We start from the raw sequence: 15,739 nt of genomic DNA on the forward strand, positions 1-15,739 counted from the left end.
AAAAGGCAAACTCTATATTTTCAAGTCGCGTTATAATTGTAGGATCTGGAGAACATGAAAATGTCCACAGCCAGTAATTTTAATTATTATTATTATATGTATTATTATTATTATTGTTGTTATTATTATTATTATTATTATTATTAGTAGTAGTAGTAGTAGTAGTAGTAGTAGTAGTATTAATATTATTATTATTATTATTATTATAATGCAGCAATTTGATTTATCTACGGCAAAGACTAAAGACAAAACGTCTGAAAGAACTGTCGTGGAAACACACAGATAACTGAAATGTCTATTTCAGGAACATTTGGACGCGATGAATTAAAAGCAGCGAAATGCTCCGGGGATACGCTGCAAAGATGACAGTGAGAGTGAGTGAGAGGAGGCCATGCTGCTGATCTCAGATTATCAACACTTTCATTGCAACGAAAAAATACACAGACACAGCCTCGTCCCTCAGTTGACGCTGAGAATGAAAAATCGACTCATATGGCTCTGTAAAAAAAAATGACACTACAGCGACATCTACTGCCCAATGAGACGTGTAGCACATGTACAAATAATATGGTACTACAGTTCCGGCTCATCTGCTTCCAACGTTATAAATCTATGTGGATATGTATGGCTGAAGCAGAAGGATAGAGGACCCTTGATGGGAAGTCCAGGTTATGGGGGAACTAACTCGATGGTGAGGTACAGCATGTGCGGACATTGGCGTGGATCAGAACCACCAGGGCAGTAGCCTCAATCATGGATTGCAAAACTGATGGTACTGAAGAGATGTAATGGGATGTGGAGGTTGTATCGAACACCAATCAGCCACAACATTAAAACCTCAGGAGAAGTAAATAACACTGTTGTAACGATTCAGTGTTCTGCTGGGAAACGTTTGGACCTGGCATTCATTCATGTGGACTTAGATATGTCACCTACCTAGACCAGAACCATGACGCTCCTTGATGGCAGCAGCGATCACCAACAGGATGCAGCCTGACACATACACACACAAACAGTTTAGGAACAACTAAAACATAATATATATTGGATAGAGATTTATTATGAATAAAAATGGAGTTAACACTAACAACATTAACTTTAGAAATGTTTACAGAGAGTACATATAATGCTCATACAGTAACCGTTAGAGGGATAAACAAGAGTGGTGGAAGACCTCTCATGGGCCCAGATGAACCTGAACCTGCACCGAGCCAGGCTCCAGCTGTTAATAAATGGAAACCCTGATCAGGGGGATGAGGAGCCACTCGAAAACGTGAGTGTGAAGCACTCCTTGACACAGCTGCGGATGGGACCTTGTTGCTATCTGCACTGAATAAACAACAGCCTACGGCATTCCCGTCGCGCATATTTGAAGTTGTTATCATTTTAGGGCGCCACCAAGGTTTGTCTGGGACATTAGATTAATAAACGTCAATCTTCTGCCTTAACCTTTACATCGTGCATATATTTAAACATGTATAAAAACAACTGAATAAATTAAGCAAGATACACGAGATTACATTAGTGATTATATATTTATATATATATATATATATATATATATATATATATATATATATATATATATATATATAAAAAGTCATATGTAAGTAATACACATTTCAGTGACAACCGAGAGCTATGTATTCAACGGTTATTAGATGCATTAAATATATTAAATGTTAAATTTTGCACTTCAAACCATTAATTTATACTGTTGGGATATCGAGCCTATTTCTACAAAGACTTTGCTGAGCTCCGTTTTTGTGGTGCCATTCTTTCTCTCAACAGCACCACCCTGTGGATGATAAGAATAATGGTTTTGTTTCAACACAAACTGTTAGATGAGATCATAGTGGAGGTTCCAGTCAGGTCATTCTTCTTTCTGCTGTGAGCGATGACAGTTTAATTGACGATTCTCCATTCCACAAGTGAATGCAGCACATGTCACATGATATTTTGATTCTATTGATCAAACTATCGAGATCCCATTTCTCTTAATTCTATGTCTTAAGAAAAATTACTAACTGAACAGCTGGGTTAAGGAGGATTAAGATGATTGGAATTGTAAGCCCATTTCTCAAAGAGCCTGCCCCAGCAGACCTCCTTCACACACACATCTTCAGTTCTACACATGTCCTGGTTCCTGCAAAGTAAGCTGCTCCGAAGGATCTGCAGAGAATTTATAATGTAAGACAGGGGCCGTTTCTGAGGTTGATCTGTGTTGCTAATAGTGTTCCATGTTCCATGTGGCTCAGCACGTGGAGTTATGAGGGACTACTTTGTGCAACAAATGAGTGGCCAAATCTCAATAATCTTCGTCCCTCTTGATCAGGGAGTGTGTTGCTCCCTGCGCTTCTCACCTGACTCTCCATGGCCTTTTAATCTGAGATGTCAGGTCATTCACCCTGGCCTTTCCTGGCCCATTCCGTTCCCCCGAGGAGAACCAGTGATTAAAGGTACATTGTTTTCAATGACTTGTGCTGCGCTGGACATTCAGAAGCTGGTGTAAATGTGGCTTTGATAGTTTAATAGGCTCAGAGTTGCATAATAAGCTGAACCAGAATGTAGAATTGAAGTAATTACTATGAATGGGAAAACCTGTTTGGCACAGTACGAATCGACTACTCTTTGAACACTTCCACAACGGTCTTGTGTAAAGTGCAGATAGGTGTACTGATAGTGTACAGATGTGTGGAGATAATGCCGTTGTGCTACATGTAGATTACTTTGGCTTTGCTTACCTGATTACTTGTTTAAGAGCTTGTCTGCAGCCCAGCACAGCGCCTCTGAGAGGGACGCACAACTGGAACAATGCCTGCAGGTGTGTGTGTGTGTGTGTGTGTGTGATTTTCTTTTGCATGCATGTGATACTTTAGGCAACCCCACGGGTGTTATTAGTGTCAATAAAAGACGCCATGCTCTGGCACACACACAAAAATGAACACACTAACCACAGCGATCAGAGAAGGCTGATTTATATTGAAATGGCAGGACTCTGTGCAGACACATGATGACAACATTAAAACCTAAATCCTGATGGAAGGTTAATGAAGGACACACTGCATGTGTCATAAGGCATTTTACAGTATTAGAATGAAGGATGTCTGGTGGTGGTCTCCTGGGCTGCTGGCTCTAATCACATGGCGTTAGACCCCATACTTGGCCTTCAGGTCCTCCACCAACTTGATATACTCGTTCATGGCATCCTCTTTGCTCTTGCCTGTAAGAAAAAACAAACAAATAAATAAAATCCAACATGCATTAAAGTACATGCACACGTACAGATACATAGATCACCTATTTTTACTAGTTTAGCCTGTTGTTATAGTTTCTTTAGTTCAAAATTTCTTTTCTTCTGCCCAGTGTGCACATACACCGAACATTATAACCACTTACATGTCTTGGAGAAAACAAGACTTGGTCATATTTGTGACCCTTTCAACATGTTCCTTTCAACATGTACTATTAATGGCTATTGCAGGCTGTGGAAAGAGCTCGAGTGTGGTGTTAAACTCAGTCATTAAGTTTGAAACAATGATTCAGAAACCTGTCTGGATTCATTAATGTACTTTTGGACTAAACACCTGGACTGGACAGACTGGCAATGTAGCAAGACAAGTTTTGCTGGAGTTTTATTAATCTGTGGAGTTCAATGATTTTTTTTTTAATCATTATTATTGGTCTGACAAAACGATAGTACCAGCTGTTTTGACTGCATCTCAAAGTGGTTCACCTGCATCAATTCACAAGAATCTTAGCTTGCCAGAGATACAGCACTTGGCACATGAACAGTCCTACACACTGGAGTTGTGCACATAGCGCAGATGTGCAGGCAACACACTGAGGCCCATTTCAGTGGCAAAGTCTATGTTAAGGGATACAACCACTTGTGCACTTTTTTTTTTGTCGGAAATGTGTCATACTGCCTTTCTGTAGCATTATGTTGGATTCATTAAAAAGCTTTTTTTATTCTTAACATAAAAGATACAAAGTCCTGAAATGAGAAATTTTGCCTTTTTCCTCATCACAAAAACAAAAGATGACTTTTTAAAACGGAAACAGTGATGTACAAGGAGAGTCTTACACACCTTTCTGCTTTTCCCAGGCATCCCATTTAGCTTTCCCAGTGAAATCAAACATCCCCGGGCGATCTACAGAGAGAAGACAGATGTACTTAGGGTAAAGCAGTTTAAATACATTCGATTCATTTCTATTTATACAGCGTGAATAATGATACAAATTGTCTCGAGGCGCTTTACAGAACCCAGAGGCTGAAACGCCCAGAGCAAGAACTAAGGTGACTGTAGCAAGAAAAAACTCCCTCAAGAAACACTGAGTAGAACTGAGCTCATATGGAGGAACCCGTCTTAACGAGAGAGAGAGGAAAGAGCAGACGTCACAGACTTGTTCACTTCCAGGCTACAAATGCAACATTTCATTAGCTGTATATTCAGATATTCTACTTGCTGGCTGCCACTGGCATGTCAACAAATTATCATATAAACTATATGTAGCATTGGTTATTTGCAGCGTGACTCTATAGGGACTTATAGTACTAGTATAGTTTAAATTGAATGACATCTCTTAACAAAAATAACCTGAGCTCAGCTACAGAAGCAATGGAAAAGTCTTTTTAGAAGGTTGTTGAATACGGGACTGAAGGGCTTATGAAGCCGAATCTGTATCACAAAAAGAAAGTGAAGTTTTTTTTTCATCCCTTGGTACGGCTGAACGAGGTCAAATCTAATGATTACTTCTTACAGTGGCATACAAGGGAGATACATAATAAAAAGAATAAATCTACATAAACGTCTGTATCCTGTGCATTCCTATTTAAGACCACCGACGTCCGTCCAAATCTGGAGGCACAAGGAAATGAGCACAGTCCTACCTGTGTTGATGTCTCCCACGGAGGCCTGCTTGAACAGGGCGTAGATCTGCAGCATCTCTTCATCTGCCGGCTTTGCCTTCAGCTGTTTCACCTCAGCCGCTGCTGCATCAAACTTCGTCTGTAGAGAACATGAGGTCAGCCTGGTAGCCATACTGATGCGAGATTAAGCATGTGGGAAACATCACAGAGAGCTACAGGCTTGGACAGCCGACGCAAAACTTAAAATATGCAATAGATCACACGTTTTTTCGAACGTCTGGAGAAATTCACTGCATTTTCAAGGTTTTTATTGTCATTCAGCTGTGTTAGATATATGATTAAGTTAAAACCACAGCTGAAATCTAGGAGGAGCAGCGTGACATACAAGTCCAGTGTTCTCTACAGTGGATCGGTTCTTCATGTACATACTGACGTGGGTCAGTGTGGATGTAGATTGTTATCTTTATTTTGGGCTTTATTTTTATCTTTATAAACCATCTGTTCAAACACTCCCTGACTATTGGAGTCAGAGCAACCGGTCATTCATGTATGACGCTGCTGAGGACTTTGAAACAGGGACGATGATGACAGATTTAAAGGATGATGGTATCTTTGCTTGGCAGAGGGCGTTGTTGAAATAGAGTACTCCAGCCAAACTGTGGACAGAGACAATCCACGACTGGCAGTATTAAAAGCAAAACCCCAGCCATCATAAGAGATGAAGCAGTGAAGGCGGTACCTGCTGTTGATTTTACAGGGATGTGTCGCCAGCATGTAACCCCTACTAACAACATTCTGTTACCAGACACCCTCAGAAGGCCCATGTCCATTCTCCGATGAGTCATAACTGTTGTAAATGTTGCTATATTCCATTCAAGTGGTCATAATTTTATGCTTGTTCGGTGCATATTGCATCAGCATTGGATCCAAGTCCCCGCCTTTCTGGTCTACTGGGGCACGTGACCACGGCATGAACAAAGCTGCTGTGAAGAAATCGGATCAACGTTCCGTTGGTGAGGAAACTGTGTCTGTACAGCAGGACACCGCTCTCGCTGACCCTCCATCACAGAGCTCAAAGGAGTCTACCACAGAACACTCCAGCTGGCAGGGCACTGGAATAAGTGACAGGTACAGAAAATAAAACCTGTCGCTCTCTGAAATTCCACTGGTTGAAGATGCATGCAAGCGGTATCCTTGGGACCACTGTCCCCGCTGAGAGAGCTTTCTTAACTGCTGGTGATAATGTTGTGTGCACAAAATCTCACTATCTCCAACAAATGAGATATGAGCCATTAAATTGGCCAACAGTTCAACAGACTTAACAGATTACAATGTCCAGAGTTCAGAGACTGCTTTTGAAAATGTTCCATTAAACCCCTGATTTCTGGCACTATTTTCCAAAGGCAACTGAGAAACTTTTGATGGACAACCTTTAAAAGTTTTATAAGACGAGTTAACATGTCACCAAAACCTTTCTTGCCCTATTTTCATGGTCATTCGGTGCCTTTATCTGTGCTTATTTTACTTAAGTGTACTTGCATTTCAGTAAAACATTATTTCTCATTTGATACAAGTTTAGTCTGCACACTAAAGCTGCCGTTGCTTGCAAAAAAAATTATGGCAATATTAGGTATCCTTTTGACCACATGTGTATGAAAAACTGTGCGACATGCTTCACTTTGGATTTGTTTTCTCTACCTCTCAAGGTTCATCTGTTTTAATTTTATTGTGGAACGTACACATTGCACGACTTCACATACAAGTGCTCTGTAGAGTTTCACTGCTTGTTTGGAAACAAAATTGTTTGGAAACTAAAACATCTCTTAATGAATGATGTGAATGGAACCAAAAGGGGACCTTGTGAACTGGATTAGAAGCAGTTCAGGAAATCAGTATCAACGCCCCGCCCTAACATATACTGCGTAATAAAGTTCTAATAATAAGCTTTATGAAGGTTCTTTTATAGTACTGTGGGACCTAACACGTAGTAACACGTAGCCTACACTGGTGTGAGCCATTTCTACTTGTGCACCCGTCAGCCTGGTTCACTCTGTAACACCACCACAAAAAACACTAGTTTTGACAGTCAGGTTCATTTTTCTTTCTACTTCCTGCTTCACTTTCAACGATGGCAACTGAAACCTTGGATGAGATTTCACCGAAAACAAGTCATACAAATGTTTGTATCTCAGAACATCCTCAGTTAACCTTGTTGATTCCTTTTTGATCCAAAATATTCAACTCAAAAATTGCAGAGGCGGAGAAGCAGTCAGAAATACTGAAGAGGAAACATGCACCAAACGCTGTTGAGGTTTCTGCGTCAACTTAACTCAGAAGCCTAAAGTGTGGGTAAAGGGCCTGTTAAGATCTTATATCAGGATATGATCTGGGCCATTCAACTGCAAGGGACCAGCTTTAGATACTGATGTTCACACCTAGCTTAAGAATGCTTCCCCAGACCGTTTCGCGCCCTGAACGCAAATAGTCAGAGGTCAGTAGAATATTTTAACAGCTGCTGTCTCTAATAATCAAAGCTGCTGCTCCAGAACCGATCGCAGCGTCATTTTATTTGTGAGTGACACACTGATCTCCACATTGATGTCAGCTAGATCTGCAAAAAACTCAGATTAGAACTCTAACATCAATAATTCACCACATGCTGGTTACTTAATGACAAAATCATACACGGTGTACTCATATTAAATACTTTCCTTTCTTATTTCTCGCTTAGATTTAATTATTTTTTTAGTCAGTTAACAGCTTCAAGGCCAGAATATTTTGACAGGATCATTTATGATAGCAGCGCGTGCTTTCTTCTGAATAAATGAGGCAAAACTCTGCTGATGCAGGAGCACCCCTTTTGAGTAAGAGCTCTTTAACGCTTTAACTCAGCGTTCACACTGCCACAGGAATGTGGAAAAAATGCATCGCAGACCCAGTCCACACGTGGTGACAAATCGGATCTGTCAAATGTGATTCACACAACTCTAATGAACTCTTTGAGGAACCATAAACTATTGCCGAGTCAAGGACAGTAAAATCAGAGTAATGTACCTGCCTCTAGACAGGTCCTGGCTAACTGGTAAAGACAAATACGAATGAATGCAGGGTATGACACTGTACTACAAATGTCATAACGTAGAATAATAATCTTAGATTAAACCTCAAGGAACTACAAATCCACAGGAGGATTGCTTCATGCAATATGAGCGTGTGGAACAAAGGTCGGTGCACTCGTGTCAGTCTGTCCGGTCTTTCCCCATCAGGTCTGGGAGGGAAGTCTGCAACGTTTCCACATTCAGATTATTATTTTTTTAAACGTCCTCCTTGTACAAACACATAAACTCTCCAACATTTGCTCGGGTGTGTAAAGTTCTTACTTCCCGACTTCAACATTAAGCTTGAAATCCAACTAATAAACGTCGAGTTAGGGGGAGTGGGGGGTGGGGGGATGGGGATGGTGGTTGACATTTTGCACACTTGGCTGACATTACATAACGAAACGCGCACACTAAACCCTTTGCACAAACTCGTTTTCACCCATTCCGAGCACGTCTTTCATTAACGCTGGGGAACAATGACAGTCAATTCACACAGCATCACGCTGTCCTCCGTTACAAACGAGGCTCGTTGACGCATGCTCACTTGATGAAAGAAAAGAAACTTTGGGCAGCAGCTGACTTTTCCCTCTGCTGCTCGTTTACCGATGCATAGCGAAATCTAAGCTGTTTTTCATATTTCTACTAAGTCATTCTGTACCAACCTGGAGCTCAGCCATCTTCAGTCCTGGTCGAACGGTGCACTTCTTCTTCGCCTTCTCCTTCTTATTCTGGTGTTTGTTGGTCGCTTTGACACCGCTGAGCGTATTAGCGCCCTCTACAGGTTAGGACTATTTACAACACATGTCAGATCTTACTGTACAGTCTCAGTCCTGTAACGTGCAGGAGCCTGAAAACTGTTCCCCTAATCACATGGTGGTTCTCATAATTACTTATTTAACAGAAGAAAACACAACACATACATCTGACATTCTCTTAGTCCTCGTGATACCTTCATATTTACACCTTTCACCCCCCACCCCTTATACATTCAGAATACCTATTACTATGGAGTAATTAGAATTAGAAAAAAATGAATTGCAGAACACCATAAAAATAAAATTTCACTGACTGACGTAAAAATGAGATATGTTTAATTGACTTTTCATCCTTTCGAGGTACATATTGTTGTTATCAATGCGATTTTGAATGAAAAAACTATTTCCGTATGTTCGGTGTTCATCTCTATGTTGGAGCAAAATTTGTGTTGTGATTTGATTAAACTTCATCCATATCTTATTTGGGGGATGTCATGTATCTCAGTTTCCAGTTCCTCCTCAGTTAATCAGTAGTTCCTCTATATGCATTGACACTTGACATGCAGTCTGTCTAAGTCTGTTATTATAAGGCCAGGCCCAGGTATGTTTTTGCCTAAAAACATGTTTTGTCACAAAACTTCCATATTAACATTTTTCTAACTGTAAAATATTATAAGCGCTCACCTTATTGAGTACAATGTAGGGAACATAAGACACAAAACATTTTAAAACCAGTCTTTATTCAGCAATTTTAAAACAAAAACATTTTCTGAATTAATGAAAGAAAAAGGTTCAAAAATAAAAATACACAGGCATACCACTGATACTTAGGCATCAGCTTGAAAAAAAATAAATAAATATTAAAAGCAAACAAAGAACCTAAGCTTAACGGCACTCTTATTGTTTTGTTTTATTTTAATAATCAGTATTGTTTGTGGCATGCCTGATATTTATCCTCCATCTTTTAGGAAAGTCCTCTACAAATGTGAAACACTGTGGTCACCAGGCTGTTTTGGGGTTTGCTTTATAGAGACCATAGTCTTCTTTCCTGAAGAAGGCCAGTTCTGTTTCGTTAGCTGAAAGGACAAACACAAACATGTTAAAAGTCTGATAACTCACAGCAGCACATAAATACTGTACAGATTATTTACCTGGAAACTCTTTATTTTTGGACTTATACAAAGACATTTGCAGACAGACTGACAACCCACAGCTCTTCCACGTAGTATTTTCACATCTCACAGATATTTATCAGCTTCAGTAATCATACTGGGTTCATTAATCCAAACCTACATGGAGGATACATAAAGGATCTCTTCACAAACAACAGGTCTACTAATCATCGCCACACTAAAGCTATTCGCATATTGATCGTTTCCAAATTAGTATTTCTATCATATCTCAATATTATAATTCAGAAATGTATCCAATAACTATTTCAGACCATGGCCAACCCCAACACCTACACAGGTGGGTGGTGGCTCAACATATCGCTCCTGGCAGAACAAGATTTCAACAACATCCGTTCTAAAGAGGGAGAAAAAAATCCTCCTCAGTTCAAAGAGAATAAGATTGAACTATATGCTACTAAAATGGTATATGTCTAGCTAATATCTAGACAAAAACTTTCTTGACTGTTACAATCAGATAACATATCCAGCACTGAAGACATTGACGCTTTCCAAAACTATCTTAAGAACAAGTTACTGCATTAGATCAGCCTATATCCTCTGAAGAACTAAGGAATGCCTTCTTCTCCATGTCTAAAAATTCCCCAAATGACTACCCGACTGAGTTCTATAACACTGCTGGTAACTCATATATCTTCTTTTTATCAGAATGGTGAATGAAATCAAATCATCAGGAACCATACCCACGCACATAAACACAGCCCTCATCTCAGTTTTACTTACCAACGCCAGCAGCGCTAAGGGTCTGGCCATTGTGTAGAATCAGCTTTTCATCATCATCTAAGCTCATGACCAACTCGTTAGTCTGAAAAAACAAACACATACTAGTAAACAGTGTCATCTTTCATTTCAGACAATGTTAATAGTAGTGGTAATTTCTTTTAATTCACATCCAAAGTGCTTAATGCCACAATTACATCATATCAATACATCAAGTTGTTGGCCTGACTGAAATTATCCTGATTCTGAGCTTTGTTTGAGTTGAGCTGGACAAATGACTAAAATCTCCTCTTCTTTGTGTGGTTTTCTCCTGGAAGATGCGTTCACATTGTAATGCTCTTCTTGTGATTTGGGCTCCAATCTCAATCGGGTCTTCAATGAAAGGGCACGTAATTTTTTCCTCAACAGCTGATTGGCCGGTGTGTGGAGCCTTTTATTGGATTAAGATAAATCCTGAAAGTTACCCTGGCCCGAAGCAGGTTAGCCGTTCAGAGTAAGTTACCATGGTAACGTATCTCGATAAGAATGAATCCAGCTTCATGATACCAGAAACCCAGGGTTAACCCTGAAGTTACCTCGCTAAGTCTGTAACCCCGCTTCGTGATACAGGCCTCAGGTCTCATATGCAGCAAAAACAAACCCAGTTGAAAACATTACCATGTGTAATGAATGGGATAAGTGTCTGCTGTGTTTCTTCATCTCCAACATGACGTTCGGGACTAGTGTGAATTCAGATTTTTTGATTAATTTTTGTGCAAAAGTGTAGGAAATACTGAAAGATGCAAATAATTTTAGGTGGCACTGTATATTGTGGTTATATTTAATTTCGATTTCCATAGTTTCAACAAAACACATTATTGACATGTGCAAGTTCTTTTATTGATGATATTTGTAAAACTATGAATGACTTTAACTACACCCACATTCTTGCTATGACACCATTCAAAAGCATCACAAGTCATTAGCCTTCCTTAGCATTTTTCCTACTAAATTAAAAGCTGCATACCAGAAGACACTTTTTAATCTCTGATTCTTAAACTGAGACGCGTGGGGACACCTTCCTACACACGACATGTTTCTTACCCTGCAATGTCACATTTCAGATAGATACCTTTGCTCCATGAGCTTGGTGGATAATCTTCATTGTGTCTGAAAATATAAGAATATGGAATCAAATGCAGTACACACACGCACGCACACACACAGCGAATCATGTTAATACTACAGTCAGTTTATGAGCTTTCACTCCAATACACTATATGTCCTCTCAGCTGCTAATCTAAAGTGTTTTTTTTTTTTGTTAGAGAAATATAAACGACATGACTCACAGTGGACAAGCGGCCGTTTTGACAACTGATCAATATAGACTGATCACCTATAATACAGCAAATCTTTTAAGTTCTGCAAATTGCAAGGTGGTGCCTCCATGGATTGGATTTGTCACATATGCTGGATTTCACTGAGAACGGTATCCTGACACAAAACGCCACTGTTGCCAGGAAATAAATAAGTGACATCACCATGGCAGCATCTCCAGCAGAACATTGGCCAAAGCACTGCACTGCATCCACTGGCTTATGTTCTTGCTCTGGTATTATTAGAAAAGAAACGGATGCAGATCATGTCAAGCGTACATACCATAAGCATGTTTCCGGAAAGGAGGAGGAAGTCCTGGTCTTGTTGCCACATCTGGAAGAAATTAAGATATGTCAGCACCAGACTTGCTGAGGTAAACACCGGTTTCTCGATGAATAACTGAGGATCATGAACACCAATGGTATACAGATTCCTTTAAAGCGTCTTTGGAGTATTCTGTGTAATAATATAGAAACAATAAGTAGTAATAGTATAGTATATAATAGTATATAGTAATAATATAGAAACAGTAACTCTGTATGTTTTCATTAACTTCGCGTTGGAGTGATGGAAAACACGACATGAATCATGTTTATTTTATCCCCCTTGTCATGTGATCAAAGCGCCATGCACCGAGCATGCCCGTCAGCCTCCTGTGAAGCTCAGCGCTGTGTACGGAAGCTGCAACAAGTGCTGTGACTGGCTGATTTGGTTTGATTCATAAACTTGCGAATTTTACTCACCGTCCCTGATGAACTGCACGAATTCCTCCACCGTTTGGTCTAATCTAACTCCGTGATACACGACAGGTTTGAAGTTCCTGTGCTCAAAGGACCTCACAAGACGAACAGTGACCACCGCAGTTTCACTGGCCATTCTCCGGACACCCCGCTCCCCGTCTAACCGACGAAACCAACAAAGGGTTTTTTAACGGGAGTCTCTGAGAAATGTCGCACTGTTTAAAATGATTGAGTTTTAGCACAATACACAATTTGCTTCCTGCTTCTGCTTCTTCTTCTTTGTTTTTGAATGGCACCTAAAAGTTAAAGGTGCTTTAACGCCACCAGCTGGACTGGAGTGTGGGGCAACAGATTAAACTCCAGTGTTGTGTCTAAACTTGACTCTGTCTGTTATTCAAGAGGCCAGATAATGAAGCAGCTCTATGCTTAATCTTCTTCAGTGACTGAATGAAATGATCTGTCTCTATATTGTACTTGGTGCAATGAAGTTTTACATGCTTAACTGTTTCTGATAGGTTGATGCACAGGATGTGAGTGAACAAACAATTTATTTATTGTTATTATTTCGATCTGTTTTTAAACACAACATAGAGGCATGTTGTTTGCTCTCAAATATTTTCAAGTTGCACTGATTACACATGTGACTAAAACGGCTGCAGTTTCAAGCCCTGAAAAAATATGACTTAACTGCTTGAATTAGATTATGAGCGGATTGGATAAGAACCAATCTAATAAGGATCTACCGTACACTATGTGTAAAACAACACCATACTATTTAGAGGGACTTAACAGGCCTAACGACGCCACTGTTGGCGGCTATGTTGTGTTCCAACTAGGGATGCACCGATCCAATATTTGTATCGGTGTCGGTACCGACATCGAAGAAAATTCTAGATCGGGTATCGGTGACAATGAGCAGATCCTATGGAAGTTTTTCTGTGCCATCAGAGTTTGAATATAAATTGCTGGGTAAATGTAGTTTACACAAAAAAAAAAACAAAAAAAAAATCAACATCAAAAAAAGTTCAGCCTCATAAAACTCAACAATAAAAAAATCAACCTCAAAGATACAACCTAAAACAATTCAACCTCAAAAGTTCATCCTCTCAGCTTCAACCTCCGACTGTCAACCACAAACCTTCAACCTCCAACATTCAACCTCTGAAAAAGCTGGACTTAACTTCCTGGTTAGCAGGGAGAAGCAATCGATCCCCGTCTCTATCCATCCGACGTCTAACCAATCAGTTTACGCTCAATTGGTCATTGGTCATGAGGCGACACCGGCACATAAGACAGATCAACCATGGCCACCAACGCGAGCTTCGGACAGATATTACTCCATCAGTTGAACATTGACGGAGTGGCGTTATTGAAAACTGTGTTAAAAAATAGCTAGTTACTGGCTGTGAGCACCTTTACTCTCAGCTACAAACAACAAACGAGTGGGTCTGACCCTCTTTCTCTTTGCCATGACTTCGCAACCCGTGGATCGTGAAACTGTACCGGGTGGATTTCGGTGAGTGTAAAAAAATCCCTTCACGCTTTCTTAAAGGGATTGGTGTCCACACGTTTGATTTTTTTGTACTGACACACGTACACATTTTCTTTGCACCATTTGATAAATGAGGCCCCAGAACAGAAGCGAGTAGGTTATAAATGAAGACAGGAAGAGCCCAAAGAACCGAATACACATATGGATATTACACACAGGAAGGCCCGAGCTTGACTCGGACCCTTCTCGCTGTGCCGCCTTTGGAGGGAAGTCGTTGCAGAATCAATAAGACCCCACCAAATCCCTAAATGAAATGAAGGATCATCTGAGTAACATCGCAACTACTTTACTGCAAATAAACCAGTCACCGATACAGATTGATGCATGTGCATTGCAACAGGAACGAGGTGAAAAAGAGGTGAATATTGTATTTGTTGTGGCCTGTTGGACTGAAGGTCAATTACTGCAGTTTAAAAGCCTCTGTTCCATTTAAAATAACAAATGCTTCCTTACATTTCTTTATTTATTCATTTTCTCTCTGAATAATACATCCCACTGAAAAGCTGTGCTTATACATCATTATATCCTGCATTTTCTACACATATGGTACAAATACAGACTGCATTACTGTAAATATATAAAGCAACACAGTTTCTACTGTATGATAAGCAGTGCGTAAATATGTCAATAGTTATTGGACAAAACAATGCAACTGCAATTATTTGTCTATAATGTCTAGACTAGCAGATTAATTTATCAGTAAGAGAATATGCAACAGCAGTAGCAGTAAAATCATCTGTAAATGACGACATTTGCAAACAATATAAAAAGAACAGACACAAATCAGATGCAGTAAAATGTGCTAAATTTTCTGCTGGTTTTCCTTCATTCTCCAGTGAATGTAGGATTGTCCACGGTGGTGGTGGCTCCCTGGAAGATCGGGTTGCAATCCTGTTAACAAATAAAGCCCAGTGATCAGAAAGAGTTGTTTGATGATTTGAGGACATTTTGTCTTGAAGTCAGTTTATTTCAAGATGTCACATCACTAGGAAGACAGTATACAGTATGAGTGGTGCTCTCAGGTAGATCCTTATGTACTACACATGTGTTCACCTCCACAGGGTTAGTGTTACTGACTGACTGACTGACACAAGCAAAGCTATGGTTATTTGTTCAATTTATTTTTGTTATGAACATAATTCCAATAATCCCTAACCCACCATAGTTTCCAAATCTCCCACTCAGTATTGTGATGACAGTATATCATCCACAACTATTATTGCTGCAACATATACAATGTGATGTCACCCTCAGAGATACGCATCAGACTGACCAGCCACAACATTAAAACCACTGACAGGGGAAGTGAATAACATGTGACAATTCACTTTTCTGCTGGGAAACATTTAGACCTGGTATTCATTCATGTGGATGTTATTCAGACATGTACCACCCACCTAGACCAGACCTGGCACCCCCACCCCATAGCAATGACACTCCTTGATGGCAGCA

At 40.0% G+C, this 15,739-nt stretch overlaps 3 protein-coding genes across 4 annotated transcripts in view; all 3 read right to left on the bottom strand.

Moving 5' to 3' along the window:
* Positions 1 to 2,961: 2,961 nt before the first annotated feature.
* Positions 2,962 to 8,729, bottom strand: LOC125017990 (acyl-CoA-binding protein-like). Its single transcript, XM_047601587.1, has 4 exons — positions 8,637 to 8,729; positions 4,895 to 5,012; positions 4,092 to 4,154; positions 2,962 to 3,223 (listed from the first exon to the last, which is right to left on the bottom strand). The coding sequence occupies exons 1-4, from the start codon at positions 8,649 to 8,651 to the stop codon at positions 3,150 to 3,152; spliced, it is 270 nt and encodes an 89-aa protein (XP_047457543.1). The 5' UTR covers positions 8,652 to 8,729; the 3' UTR covers positions 2,962 to 3,149.
* A 720-nt stretch (positions 8,730 to 9,449) lies between these two features.
* c12h2orf76 (chromosome 12 C2orf76 homolog) lies at positions 9,450 to 13,037 on the bottom strand. Its single transcript, XM_047601586.1, has 5 exons — positions 12,739 to 13,037; positions 12,278 to 12,328; positions 11,751 to 11,788; positions 10,643 to 10,724; positions 9,450 to 9,805 (listed from the first exon to the last, which is right to left on the bottom strand). Exons 1-5 carry the CDS (start codon positions 12,869 to 12,871, stop codon positions 9,729 to 9,731), a joined length of 381 nt encoding a protein of 126 aa, XP_047457542.1. The 5' UTR covers positions 12,872 to 13,037; the 3' UTR covers positions 9,450 to 9,728.
* Positions 13,038 to 14,691: 1,654 nt separating this feature from the next.
* The window catches only part of LOC125017420 (integrin beta-2-like), a 41,296-nt gene continuing 40,248 nt past the window's right edge, over positions 14,692 to 15,739 (bottom strand). For both annotated transcript variants that reach the window (XM_047600556.1, XM_047600555.1), the window contains exon 16: positions 14,692 to 15,178. In XM_047600556.1, the coding sequence (XP_047456512.1) occupies positions 15,113 to 15,178 (66 nt within the window). In that variant the 3' untranslated portion in view covers positions 14,692 to 15,112. The remainder of the gene's footprint in view (positions 15,179 to 15,739) is intronic.

This window comes from Mugil cephalus, chromosome 12, assembly GCF_022458985.1.
Source record: "Mugil cephalus isolate CIBA_MC_2020 chromosome 12, CIBA_Mcephalus_1.1, whole genome shotgun sequence".
NCBI lineage: Eukaryota > Metazoa > Chordata > Actinopteri > Mugiliformes > Mugilidae > Mugil > Mugil cephalus.